We start from the raw sequence: 14,600 nt of genomic DNA on the forward strand, positions 1-14,600 counted from the left end.
ACCTTGCAGGGCCTAATTATAGAGAATCATTTGAGAGACACAAACAGTGGCTATCTCTTATATCTCTGTTAATGTAGTCAAGTAAAATTAAGGGCAAATTCATATTTCTGGGCAACTATAAAAATTATAGCTATGCTGTTTCAAACATGACTAAAAACACACTGAAAATAATTCATTCATATGGCACCCCACAAGTCTCCCAATGACAGTGTAAAAGCTTAGCCCCTGAGAGAATCTTGGCTCAGAAACCTAGATCTTTTTATGTTAGTACATTTCTCCCTAAGAAACAAGGTATTTTCAAAGAGCATTCATTCTTTGAAGTCAGTTAGAAAATTAGTGCTGCAGGGTACTAAACAGTACTTTAGTAGCCTGACAGAGATAATGTACAACTGCAATGTGTTCATTTTACCAGGATGTAATTTACCCTTTCAGCACATGCTCCTTCTCTCTGTGTGTGACTCAGCTCATTGGAGTTTGGGAATAGCCAACTGTAGTCTAGTTTCCATTGAGTTTCTCTCTGAATGCATACAATATTAAACTTCAAAACATAGTGGGTTTGATCACACTGGGCACTGAACTGTGCTTGGATACTCCCTTTCAAAAATTAGAGCTGGTTCCCAGGGGTTGGATTAAGGGTAGGAGCATTAAAAATAGTTAAATTGACTCCCTCTGGTCATCAGATGTAGTAAGATCCATTAAAAAGAAATGTTCAAAATACATCTGTTTGTTACTAGATAGTTTCTAAAAATCAATATATCTACTGATATGCATATCATTTAAAAATTTTTCTAAAGTAGACAGTTTTAATGACCAATGGAGAAGGGGTATATGAAGCTGATCAAATTCTTTTCCACTTCATGCCACCAAGAAATAGCTTTAGTCCTGATGAGATTTGGGGCTAAGATAACACAAGTAACTAAAGCCCAATGATCTAAGTCCTGATGACACCAAAGCAATGATAATGACTGACATCGTGTTAGCCCATCAATGAAATTAAAATACAAAGTTGTTCATGCCCAGACTTACAAGTATATGGACACACCAGACCCAATTTGAATCAGTGGAAGGTTGGAGTTACGGAGGGAAAAAGGATAGATATCAGAAAATGGCCCTTCTTTATTTACTGCATCCTGTTCACTGCCCTATGGGATCAAGAATCCTGTTCATTAAATAATCAAGCTTTATGCTTATTTGTACAATAGAACAAAATATCTATTTCATTACTTCTCCCCGCCAAAAAAAAAAAGTTTAATTATTTAAAATACTGGTGATAATTCAGTTAAAAAGGACACAGGTAAAATAAAAGGGCGTAATGAAGGTGATAAAATTTAACCTACAAATAAATAAAATATTAAAAAATAAATAAATAAAAAATTTAACCTACAATGCTCACATGAATACATTACAACAGTTATTTATAGCACAATACAAACATGCAACAAGATTCAAGCCCCCATGTTAAAGATCTGGGAATTGGTTTATTCTGGGCTTTTATGCTGTAGGAATTCAGATGGGTCAGTCACTGGATATAGGATGGGTCAGGTGTCCAGGTGCTGGGTTTATAACTAACACCATTCTCCTCTACTGTACATATTCTGGCTTGTGTTACCTTGACTTGGGTCTAATGATGTCTGGTACTTGAACAAACCTTACCCATAACAGAGTCTGGCTAAGAGACTGCCATTCTGAATCCTATTTTATCTCCATGTAATTCATGTCTTAGTCACAATTATTCAAGGAGGGTATGTATTAAGCAAGTGGTTTCCATTTGCATAAACAATTTGGTAAAAAAATTGGATGTGTGTGTTCCGCAGATATTATGTGATAAGACACCTGGGGTGAATTATTTGAATGATCTTCAAAGAAAGAACTGATTTCATGCATATGGGTAAAGAGAACATATCACAATGGCTTAGAGAGGAAAACTAAAGGCAATTCTTTCTTTTTAACAGATGCATGAGTTGTATTCAAATTTCTTCTTACTCCTCAACCTGATTACCCTGCATTTGTTCTTCTCTGACTAACCAAACTACTCAAAGAATAGCATAGTATCTAATACAATGTCTGCAGGGAGGTATGGTTCAAAGAGTCTGAGACCCTAACAAAAACCACTTCCTAAAACTTTCATTTTTAGTTTAATATCATTTATATGTATGGGGGGATAACTAGGAATAAGCCTATGTTAAAATTGAAACAGGAGGATTATATAAAAGGTGAGAGTTGTTTTCTCAATCTGATGGTCCAAAGTTTGGAGGGCAATATAATTTGAGCTTTCAGATTTTATAAAGAATGGAATGCTATTTATGGAAAGTAAAAGCAGTGCTCATGAAGCCCATTATAATGTAGGTTCATTCTAACTGGTCTGGGATTGTCATCCAAAGCTTGCCTTTAAGACGTACTCTTGCTGACCAAACTGTATTCTACAGCTATGTACATTCTCCAGTATGTGGGCCTCCCAGCATACTGATAACACTGAACAGATTTCTGTTTTTGTTTTTTCCAAAAATAATAACTCATTAAAGGTATAAAAAATTGAAAACTGAAAACATGGAACATTTCCCATTTACGCTGCATAATTCACAAAGACTTATATTCCATTCCATTATAATCAGCAAGCCCAGAATCAACTTTTCATAAAGTTTAAAATGAAAAATGGCAAGTGGGAAAAGAAAGAGTATAGAACTCATTTGTGATGGAGAAAGTGTGGTGGAAGGGAAAAGATACAACAATAATTTGTAAATTATTGAAAAAGGGATAATAGTACTCTTTAAATATAGTGAATGCTTTTTTCAGGGTATAAGACTATATTAGCAATTTCACACAATTGCAACTTTATGTGTAAATCTAACAAGCTTGCATTAAATTGCACAATTTATGGAAAAATATAATGGGAATTATGCTCTTACCATCTGTTTTCTTTGAATCATTTCTGACATTGGATTGATCCTTCTTGTCTGTCTTATTTTTACCATCTTTCAAGTCACCTGAAAGTAATAAACATGACAAACAGTACATGTATAAAGCTAACAGGGAAGTTATAAATATCTTTAAATCTGTGAAGGTAAAAAAAGAAAAAAAAAAACCACATAATTTTAGTCGTGAGGGGTTACATGTCTGAGTGTAAATATCAGGAAACTGGATTAGGTCCTGGAAATTGGATTATGATCTGGAAATTAAGACTGAAAGTTCATGTTAAACAGGATTGTACTTAAGTCAATGGTGTTTATTTTCCAAGGAAGGCAGTTCAGCTTTACTATTAGGCTGTGGAGTGAGGAAAAACCTGGGTTACTGTAAGTTATATCAATTAATAGCTACTATTTAACTTCTATGTGCTTTTCCTTATCTGCAAAATGGTGATAATAATACCTACTTTATAGACATAATATAAGGATAAATGCATTCAAGGTACTGAATGTGCTATCTGGCACGTCACTCAATAACAGCTGTTATTCTAAAACAGAGCTGTAAATGGTACTTTAATTAATGAGCTTGTTGAAATGTAATATGTAAAAGTTAAAAAACACTATGCACACCAGTGTAGAGTGAACACGTGTCAAAAATTTATTTAATTCATTTATGAAGGAACCAGGAAGACAGTAAGGATGGTTCCAAGAGCATTTAAGGAAATGGATATTTCTAGGTATTTTAGAAATATGTTAAAATAAGATTGCTAGGTTAGAGATGAAACTGGTTATGTCCTACAGGGCAATAAAACTATAACTGTTGGGGTTATCTCCTCTAGTAGTCAAAAATCTACACGTTAGTACATAACTTCACAGTACCTAGGCTTGAGCAAATAGTAAATGACAAAGTTAAACATAGTTGTGTTCTTCTAAAACAAGGGGTCAGCAATTTATTGCCCGTGGGCCAACCTGGCTTGTTATCATTTTTGGAAATAAAGTTTTACTGGAACATAACCACATCCATTCATTTATATAACGTCTGTAGTTGCTTTCCTGCTGCAATGGTAGAGTTGAATAGTTGCAACAGAGACATGCAAAGCCAGGAATATTTATTATCTGGGCCTACACAGAAAAAGTTTGCTGACCCCTGCCTAAGACAGTTAAATAATCCTTGGGCAGGTCTTTTTGACAATATGCCAGTGTGACATTGAAAGGACATGGTATTTCTTCTCTCAGATTTATTCTCAAGTTTTGGATATTTTTCTTACAAATCTTACTGATGGCGGCTTTCTTTTTAGCCTGCATAAACCCAAGAATAGATTATTACTCAATTACTGGCATTAATAAAGCAAAAAGACCCTAATAATTATTGCAGCCAGGAAGCGGGGAGCAGGGCCCAAGGCAGGAAGGGTACATTTATCTTTTCTACTTTCTTTGTGCCAGGCAGTGTGCTAAATGCTTCACATGCATCATTTCATTAAATTCTCATAGCAACCCCATTATGAAGGTACTATTATTGAAAGTAGACAAATTCATCAAAGATTAATTCACTAAGTGATCAATTTGCTGAATAACAAAGTCACCAAATGACTGAGGATGTTTTCCAAGTTTGAGTTTTTCCTTGACTTCACTGCGGACACTCTGTCACACGCTGGTCAGGCCAGCTGTGTTGAGTGCAGTGGAATGTGTTTCACACACTCATCTGAATGTGTGAATGTGTTTCACACACTCCTGAATGTGTTTCACACACTCAGGCTGCATCTCTGCCCCAAACTTTGCAAGAGTGTCTGCTGCTATAGCAAAACTGCTCCTGTTGGCTACTTTAGATCTGGTTTAAGCCATTGATCTGACAAATGACCAACTGATCTTTCCACAAAGTGATTTTGCTTAAATATTAAATAGTCTTAAGCAAAAACTCACAGAATCATCTCCATTTTATGGCTCTGGAACCTAAAGCACAGATAAAATAATTTACCGTAACATACACAGAGAGGTCTGATTCTAGAGGCCAAGCTCTCAAGTACTGTATTTTGCAACTTCCCTATGAAGCTTAAGTTCTAGATTTCAGACTTCCATTTACTGTTGCCATTTTTAAATGCCTTTGGCCTATAGATTTATATAGAAATGGTTACCCAAGGATAATTCAAGACCGTTTTAGGTTACATTCTACAAAATAAGTAGTTTTCATGGAATTTGACAAATTTTAAGCTTGAGGGAAGGGGAGTCAACTCTGGCCACAGTGCAAGCAGGAGGAGTCTGAGTGAAGCACATGGTCATTGCACATTACCACCACCACCAATGGCCAAAATAGATGGATTCCTTTGGAAACCCCGTGGAACGGTTCCAACACTGGCTTTTCCCTGTTTTAAGGATGCCAGAAATGAGCTCAAGGATGATCCTGAGCCTTGTAGTCAAACTAATTCCCTACAGAAAAATGGTCTTTCTTTCCTCAATGAGACTTCGCACCTCTAATGCACAATACTTTAAGGTTTCAGGGTTGCCCTGGACTGGAGCTTTACCCACAGCTGCCGCAAGGCCAGGATGTCTTCCAGAAGTCAGCAGGAGCAGTCTGATGTGCTGGATGTCAGCCAGCAGCCTGTGGAAGCCTGTCTCCTCCTCAGTCAGGGCTGGGGAGGCTAAAGGGGAAAGTACCTTGATGGAGACCAAAGCTTAGGGGTTCCCATGATCGCTGGTAGAGGACCAAACGTCTAGAACCACAATTAGCCAATATCCTTCAGCTCCATCCTGGAAGTATCTTGAGCGACCACAAAGAAGGGTGCCGGGAAAGGGACACATGTTTGTTTGATGATGTTCCTTGAACAGAATCCATTAGGTCATCTCCCATGGGTTGAATATGGACTAACGGCTGATGTGAGCTGCTATTCAATAAACGGGGGGAAACAAAAGAGCCTTTCTGTGCAGTTATAAATCATTTTAATTAGGCTGCTGCAACCAAGTCCCGAACCACCATTAGCCTTTATTATTATTGCTCAAAATTGATTTCTTTTCCCACCTCTCATTTAATACTTAATTTTTAAGGGAAGTGGTAGACTACTGCTTACTTTGGGAAATGAATTCAGTTGTGAGTCAATCCAGCCTAGCTGAAGGCTCAGGCTCCTGTTTTCTTTCAGGCACTCCCCCTAACCATCTTCAAAATCAATGATTGCCACCTCTGCCCTCTCTGGTATTTGTTTATACCTGTCTCGTAGAATGTATAACCTCCTTTGTCACCAGCATGTTTGTATTCTTTGGTTTCTCTCCCTGACCAGACCAGGGGTTGGCAAACTATGGCCCATGAGCCAAACGTGGCCCCAATGCCTGGTCATATAGGTCCCACAACCTGAAAACAGTTTTTAATATTATTAAATGGTTGAAAAAAAGAGAAGGATATTTAATGACATGTGAAAATTTAAATTTTCATAAATAAAGTTTTATTGCAACATAGCCATGGTCACTTGTTTACATGTTATCTGTGGCTGCTTTTGTGCTAAAACAAGAGTGCTAAGTAGTTGCAAAAGAAACTGTATGGCTGCAAAGCATAAAATTTACTGTCTGGTCCTTTATAGAAAGAGTGTGTCAACCCCTGGAATAAATAGATCATAAGCTTCTTGTGGACAGTAGCTGGGTCTCAATATTCCTCCTATTTCCTACTCTCACCAACAGCACCGAACCTCGCAAATAAGGGCATGCTGGTTAAGGAAAACAGAATTTGGACTCACAGATTCCTATTTGACCTGAAATCTATACTTAATGTTTGCTTGGCCTTAAGCAAGTGATTTAACCTTTCTGAGTCTCGGTTTCCTCATCTGCAAAATGGAAATGAGTATATCTACCTCATACAGTTGTTAGGAGTTTTAAATGATTTAATGTATGTAAAATCCCACATACAGTGTCCGGCACATACTAAGCATTCCATAAATGTTACTGACATAATAATGGCTGTTTTTATTAAGGGAAAGACATTTTAAACCCACTTCCCTAACAGAAAAAAAGTAGGGAAGAAACACATCTTGCCTTTCTCACCAGTCCTTACATATTCCCCCTCTGGGAAGGAGAGACTCATCTAGAAGGAAGAGTTGAGTATGCACAACTCAGCCCAGCCACCCGTTTCTCCAGCCCCCAGTCCCCCTCTGAGATGCGTTTTCCACGAGACACACACCTTTTCTGTTACTGCAGAAGCAGCCTGCTTAGGTGTGGAGTGGGGGGTGAGGGGCGAGGCCCGAACCCACCTGCTCTGCCAGTGTCCCATGGGCCATGCCCAGTTCAGGGCAGATGTGTGCAGAAGCCCATGTGCTCAGCAGATCAAGTCTGTGTTTTCCAGTTCAGCTCCAGTTGCAGTGGAGCTAACATTGTGATCACTTTCTGATTCTGGTATCTCCCTCTCAGTTGGTTCCACCCTCAGTAGGGGAAGACAGGGGTGTTTTGCATTGCTCTCTAAAACTCCAACAGCTGTATTAGAAATTCTTATTGAATTGAACATATTTTCTCACCTATGATGCACTTGAATACAAAGCAAACTGGTTACGAGCTGTCTCCAGAACCTGGCTGCTGAGGGGCTGGGCAAGTCGGATGATGGCCTTCCCTGCCTCCTGGGGTGTTCATGGGGCTTACCTGAAGGAATTTAGGCAAAGCCCTTGGAACATGACATGAGCTTTTTTTTTAAAAAACACCTTTTCATTTTATTTATTTATTTAATTTATTCATTTGGTTGCTTTGGGTCTTCGTTGCTGTGCGCGGGCTTTCTCTAGTTGCAGTGAGCGGGGGCTACTCTTCGTTGCGGTGCGCGGGCTTCTCACTGCGGTGGCTTCTCTTGTTGCGAAGCACGGGCTCTAGGCACGAGGGCTTCAGGAGTTGTGGCACGTGGGCTCAGTAACTGTGGTTCACAGGCTCTAGAGTGCAGGCTCAGTAGTTGCCGGCACACAGGAGTAGTTGCTCCACGGCATGTGGGATCTTCCGGGAGCAGGGATCGAACTCGTGTCCCCTGCGTTGGCAGGCGGATTCTTAACCACTGCGCCACCAGGGAAGTCCTGACATGAGCCCTTATCATTATTACATGTATTAAAACATTGTTTTCTGTTCTACATGTTATATATGTCAATTGCAAAAATAATTGGAGAGTGTCATGCTAAACACTTTCTACATATTTCTCATTTACTTGGGCTGTGTAGCATAATAGCTAGACCATGGTTCAGAGGAGATCACCTGGACCTACCAGGCAGGTGAGAGAGTGTATGTAAAGAGAGAATTTATTTATCTATTTATTTATTTATTTTTATTCTTTTTAAAGGATGGTCTTTTATTTTTTATTTATTTTTTGGCTGCTCCACGTGGCTTGCCGGATCTTAGTTCCCCAACCAGGGATCGAACCCGGGCCCTCTGCAGTGGAAGCGCTGAGTCCTAACCACTGAACCACCAGGAAATTCCCAAGAGAGAATTTTAAACAGCATCTGGTGTATAATCAATAAATGCTAGTTGTTTTATTGTCATTGTTGCTTTTGCTACCATTATTATTATTGGAAGCTCACAAGTGGCCCAGGCTGTGAGCAGTTATTATTATGCACATTTTACAGAGACAATGGAAGGTTAAGTAACCTGGCCAAGGCCAGCAAGAAGTGAGAGGCACAGCTGTGACTTGAATCCAGGTCTGTCTGACTGCCAAAGGACCATGCCACAACCTGGCACTTGAACGCTCCAGTGACTCTGAACTTCCTGCTCTTCCCTAAACAAGGTAAGCAATTCCATGCCCCTATGCATTAGCTCATCGTATTCTCTCTGGCTGAGAAGTCCCTGTGTCCCCCCAAATTTCAGCATTTGAAACGCAGCTTAGACATCACCTCTTCTTGAAGCTTTCTTTGACATTTACTACATTTTGCAATCCCCAGACCCAACAAAGCTCCTCTTTTCTGCACACGGCCCTTGGGTATTTTATCTGCCATGCCACTACTGTTACCGGCTCAGAATTAATTCTGAGGGTGTCCATATCCCCTAGGAGATTGTGGACTTCTTGTGGCCTTTTCATTTCTAAATTCTCAGTGCCAAGAGCAGTGCTTGGCATGGAGTTGTTAACCAATAAATATTTGTTGCACTAAGTATAAGAAATCATCAACTGTATGCACACGACGGTGACCAGCTCATCCTGGTCTGTCTGGAACTTTTCTGGTTTTACTACTGAAAGCCCTGAATCCCAGGAAACCGCTCATTCCCAGGCTAACTGGGACGACTGGTCATCCTAATGTAAACACTTGTTCACCTACAGATATACACACAATACTCTGGAAATAGACCTTAGGCAGACATGAGTGCCGGCCCTGCCAGGGGGATGGTACCTACGGAAGACTGCCTTTCCATTCATCCATTCCTGCGCTAAGCACTCAGGAATGTGCTGGGATTGCTAATAGGGATTTCCCCTGCTGGTAGGCAGGCGCTGGCCAGAGTCTCCAGAACTACCCAGCTGGAAAGGGCCCAAAAGATATAAATCTCCCCAGAGAGCATGGCCTAAGCAAGCTTCTGGCTGCTTTGGATGGGATCCTAATAGGATCCACAGCCTAGGGAGGTATGATCAGCAGCAGCTGGATGGCCAGGGCGGCCCTGCTCTGTGACCTGTCCTCACAGGGGCAGTTCTTTGCCAGCGTCCATCCATCACATCATTAGCGCCCTGAAAAGAGCCTTTCACCAGCGCAATCCTACTCACCATTCTGTTGCTTTTCTCCTGATGACTTCTCAGCTTTGGAGTTTTGCCCACGAGGGCTGTCACTTTTGTCTGTTCCTGTTCCGTTGACTTGATTCTTAGCTTCCCCAGATGCCTTTTTCTCGGCTTTACCAGATGCACCTTCTTCAGCCTGGCTTTTGGCTTCCATTTCCTTTTGCTTCTCCTCTGCGGCCAGGCGAGCCTTTTCTTCTGCTTCCTTCTTGGCCTTCTCCTCTGCATCCCCAGGACAAGCCAGGAAAGGTGGAGAAAAGATAAAAAGAGGTCATGCCATTAGGAGAATTGCCTCTTTGAACAAAAGCAAGAATTTGCATTGGGAATTAATGCATTAAAATGACCTAAGGTGTTTATTGTGTGTTTGAGGTATAATTTTGGCTAATTCAAGTCAGTTTGGTATGTATATTCAGGAAACCAATAAAATCTGTTCATGGTGATGTTATTTCTGAAAACAGTGGGTTTAGAAGAAGGGGATGGGGAGAAAGTAATAATAAGGATAATAATAATTAATAAACCAATACTGTAATTGGCATTATTAATATTAATATTACCATCAATAAGTTCTCTTGAATGTGTCCTCTATGCCAGGTATTATACTAAGTGCTTTCCAAGGATTACTTCCTCTCATTCTCAACCTTATATGGCAGCGACTATTGTTGTAACCCTATTTTACAAATGTGGAATTGAGGCTCAGAGACATTACAAAACTCTCCCACAGCCCAGTAAAAACTGAAGTTTCATGTAGATTTGCTTAGGAACTGGAGTTTAAACATAAAAAAACTGATTACAAAACCAAAATACAGGGAAAATAACCACCACTAGAATAATACTGTTGCAGGCCACTGTCTGTGAATTTAAAAGTAGGAGGAGGGTAATTAGGCCTCCCAAAAAAACATGGTCTTCAAACTGTCCACAGGATGAGAGGTGGCCTTTAGTTTGGCCAGGGATGATGGTCTGTGTCTTCCTCTTTAATGAGAGGATGTCGGCCTTATTTCCAATTTGGTTGACTGTGAAAGGGTCTGGCTCTGTGTTTAATCAAAAACATAATGTAATTGCCTATGGTCAAGGATTCATGAAAAAAATGGATACATTCATTCAACTAATATTTATTGAGCAGCTACAGTGTCAAGTACTGTTTTAGGCACTGGGAATACAGCAGCAAGCAAGAAGACATATGGAGTAGAAAATACCATAATTAAGCAAACAAATCACTAGGATAATTTCAGATGGTGAAAAGAATTTTACAAAAAAGTAAAGCAGAGTAATATGATGGAACACGATCAGCATAAAGGAAGGAGGTGGCATTAGGTAAGGAGGAGAAGTAGGTGACATTTGACCAAATCTTGAATGATGAATTGCTGACCATGCAATAATCAAGAAAAAAGAGCATTCCAGGCAGAGGAAATAAAAAGTGTAAGGCCGTAAGACTGGAATGAGCTTGGTATGTTCCAGGGACAATGAGTTAGCCAGTATGGCTAAAGCAAATTTAGTAAGGGGTTAGTGACAGATGATGTGGTCAAGTGACCAAGGTCATGCAAGGTTGAGATCATGCAGAGCCTTGGAGGCAATGAAGTGGAGCTGGATTGTAGGAAGTAACCTACAGAGACCAATGGAAGGCACCTAACAGAAACCAGTCCTCCCTTAAGGTCTGCCGACTCACCGTCTAGCATTCAATTCACTCAAAAGGGCTTCCAACCTCCACTATGAAAAGCATTATTGCATTTTTTTCTCTAGATGTGTTACAAATGTCCCACACCTCATTACCAGGGGTCTTCTTTACTTCCCTTGGTTAGCCCTGGTCCTGAAAACAGCTGGCTTTCATAGTTGACAAGTGAGATTTTAATCTAATGGGCACCAGAGTGGTTATGCATGTGATCACGTTTCCCTTTGTTTCAGCAGCTAAAGAGCACAAAGCCCAGATTTGGTTCCAGGTTCACACGTTCGCCGGGCTTTATGGCGTATTTTGTGCCTGTCTATGACCTCTGGCTTCATTTTACTCTTCCTGCCCTTACATTTGCCTGGCTCAGATGTCCTCCTTAATATATTATGAAGTTTTCATTCATCTTTTCATTGATTCATCCAACCACCCATTCAAACCAATACCCTGGCCTCACCCCTGACAAATTAAATCAGACTCTGGAGGGAGAGAGGCAAGAATAGGATATTTTTAATGCTCTCCAGATGAGTCTAACACGCAATAAGGATTGATAAGCACTGATTTAAACTTTAAATGTTTGCCATTCAATATTTCATGATATTCTACTTCCCAACAGGATGTATTTATAATTTACAGTGAAAAGGTAAGGAAAAATTTCTTAACAAAATTGCATAATTATGTGCATATATACTATAATATGTCTTCTGACTCCTACAGAAAGGTACAACTAAAGAGTAAAAGAATGCCCTTGCAGAAGATAGGGAGATGGCATTCTCAGTAGGCTGCAGGCCCACAGAAGGCTCCCTAGAATGTTCGTCCAGACTTTCTCTTATCCTTCTGTAATGCCCCGAGGACAAAGGTCAAATGTCATCTCCATCACTGAATTCCCAGTGGTTGGTATAACGCCTGGCACCTAGCAGATGTTCATGGAGTATTTGTTGACTAAATGAAATGTACACAGAGGGTGTGATTCACCCTATCTGCCAATGAACCTGACTCATATTCCATCATCAGCAATCCAGACCAGTATAAAATACAGGAACTATACACACCCTAAAGTCCTATCCTGAAAAAAATTAGCCATTTGACTGTATTTGAATATAGGTAAGTAAAAAGATGACTGTACTTACTACACAGAGAGGGAAAGAGGGCCAAGGGCGAAGAGAATTCATTTATACTCAGATATCAGGTAAAATAATGTATAATCCTCTCACAGAATCCCCACTGAATCTACTGCAAACTTTCAACATTCAAAATATCCCCAAGTTAAAAGTAATTCTGATGAAAGCTGAAGGTATTAAATTCTGCTTTGCTACAAGAGCGCAACATATTATCTGAGCAAGAAAAATTCATTTGACAACTGAGTCAGACCAATTTTCTATGGAAAATCTAGCAAAAAAAACCCCCCAAAAAACTGTGGGGGATACATTTCAGAAACAAGTCTGTTTGGGCTCAACTACTGTTGACAGCAGGCAATTAATGTTTAAATTAGTGAATGGTAGCTCTTATGACATCATAATCAGATCTGACATGATTCCTTCCTCTGCAGCAATCATGTTCCAGTGGATGGCTCTGAAATGTTCTACAACTTCTCTACTCTACTCCATCTCTTCTTTGTATCTCTGAAATATCTGATATTAGTGTGATCAGCCATCAGCATCCAGTGCTACTACTCAAAATAAGTAGACAAAAACAAGCAGACACATAAATAAGAAAAGAGGAAATAAATTGACAGAAGGAACAGCTGTTCCACTGTAATCCAATCCCCTTATATTTTCAGGGTGAAATATTAATATACATAAAATCTTTCCTACTATGAGACAAAGTAGGTGATAGAACAATTAATTTGTATATGGTAACAGTTCCAGAGATGACATATATACAAAGAATTAACTTTTCAGGTTTTAGATTTAACATCCATGGAACTCCTAGGCTCTTAGACCAGTAGAAAGCAAACACTGTAGTTCAATCTCATTTCCTTCTGCTTTCCATTTCACACCATCTGTAGTGATGTGATCATTATGAAAATGGCCAAAAGCAAGGAGCTAAAGACTTAAGGTAGAGCACAGCCCTCATGATCTATAAATTACATTCCTCCTGAGAGCTGGTTCTATCCCACACTGAATGTCTGTGCAGTCTTGAAGAAATACATTGATTTCTTCATTTAATTTGCCTTTCTGAATAATGATACTATAGGCTCTTGGTTAAAAATGATATTGGGCTAATTATTCCTTAATATAATTCTCTGAAATGCCTACCTAAACCACCTACAAACAGAGAGAGAAAGAAAGAAAAGGAGAGAAACTAACTTAATAAAGACAACCAAGACACTATGTGAATTTTGAATAGTCAACTTTTGATTATATACAAGAACAACAGAAAGATACTCCTAGCCAATTCAGGACTCAGAGGATGTTCCCGTTGGACCTTTCTAAAAATTTTAGCAAAAAGTGCTTCAGCTGACAGAAAAATTCAATCAACATTAAAAACTCAGAATGAGGGAATTCCCTGGCAGTCCAGTGGTTAGGACTCTGCACTTTCACTGCCGAGGAAGCAGGTTCAATCTCTGGTTGGGGAACTAAGACTCTGCAAGCTGAGCAGCGGGGCCAAAAAACAAAAAAATCTCAGAATGAGGAAAATATGTTAATGATGTCAGTAAAACTAGTACATCATAGTGTTAAATAAAAATAATTGTTAAGCTAGATATAAAACATGATGCAAATTTTTAAAATAATATTAAAGAATAAGTTAATTGTAAAATAGCTATTTACTTACAATCGCCTAGGTTGAAAATCTTTTGTTTCAATAAAAACTGAGTGACAATGGAGGAAATTTTTAAAAATTCAATAAACTTCTCAGCACTTGCAAAGGAGTATCATTATATACTATTTCATATTTACATTGATAGAGACATAATTCAATAAAAAATATGAAGATAATCTGTAGTAAAATAAAAATAGGATATATTTTTAAAAAACATAAACAAAGTTAAAAGGTATAATATATGACAAACTAACTAACTGGACAGAGGTAGGGCAGAAACTGCAAGACAGTTTGTCAACTGAAGAATTACTATTCTTAATATATAAAAAGTTATTATTAATCAGTAATAAAAATATAAACATCCCAATGAGAAAAATAAAGGGGGAAAATATAGGGAAATGGCACGCTCACTATACTTCTACTGAAAGAGAACACGGTTTAAAAAAAAAACTTTCCAGAAAGAAATTTGATAATATACATCAAGAGCTTTAGAATTTTTCATCTACTTTGACAGAGGAATTCCATATCTAGAAATTTACCCTAAATAATCAGATGTAGGCTCAAAGACTGCTGA

General features: G+C 39.0%; 1 protein-coding gene across 11 annotated transcripts in view; it reads right to left on the reverse strand.

Annotated features, from left to right (window-relative positions):
* Positions 1-14,600, reverse strand: part of PDE1C (phosphodiesterase 1C) — a 613,608-nt gene that overhangs the window by 44,269 nt on the left and 554,739 nt on the right. For all 11 annotated transcript variants that reach the window (XM_082399447.1, XM_082399445.1, XM_082399442.1 and 8 more), the window contains 2 exons: positions 9,595-9,825; positions 2,907-2,984 (listed from right to left, as the gene is read on the reverse strand). In XM_082399447.1, the coding sequence (XP_082255573.1) occupies positions 2,907-2,984; positions 9,595-9,825 (309 nt within the window). The remainder of the gene's footprint in view (positions 1-2,906; positions 2,985-9,594; positions 9,826-14,600) is intronic.

The sequence above is a fragment of the Balaenoptera borealis genome, assembly GCF_965194805.1.
Source record: "Balaenoptera borealis genome assembly, chromosome: 7".
Lineage (NCBI taxonomy): Eukaryota > Metazoa > Chordata > Mammalia > Artiodactyla > Balaenopteridae > Balaenoptera > Balaenoptera borealis.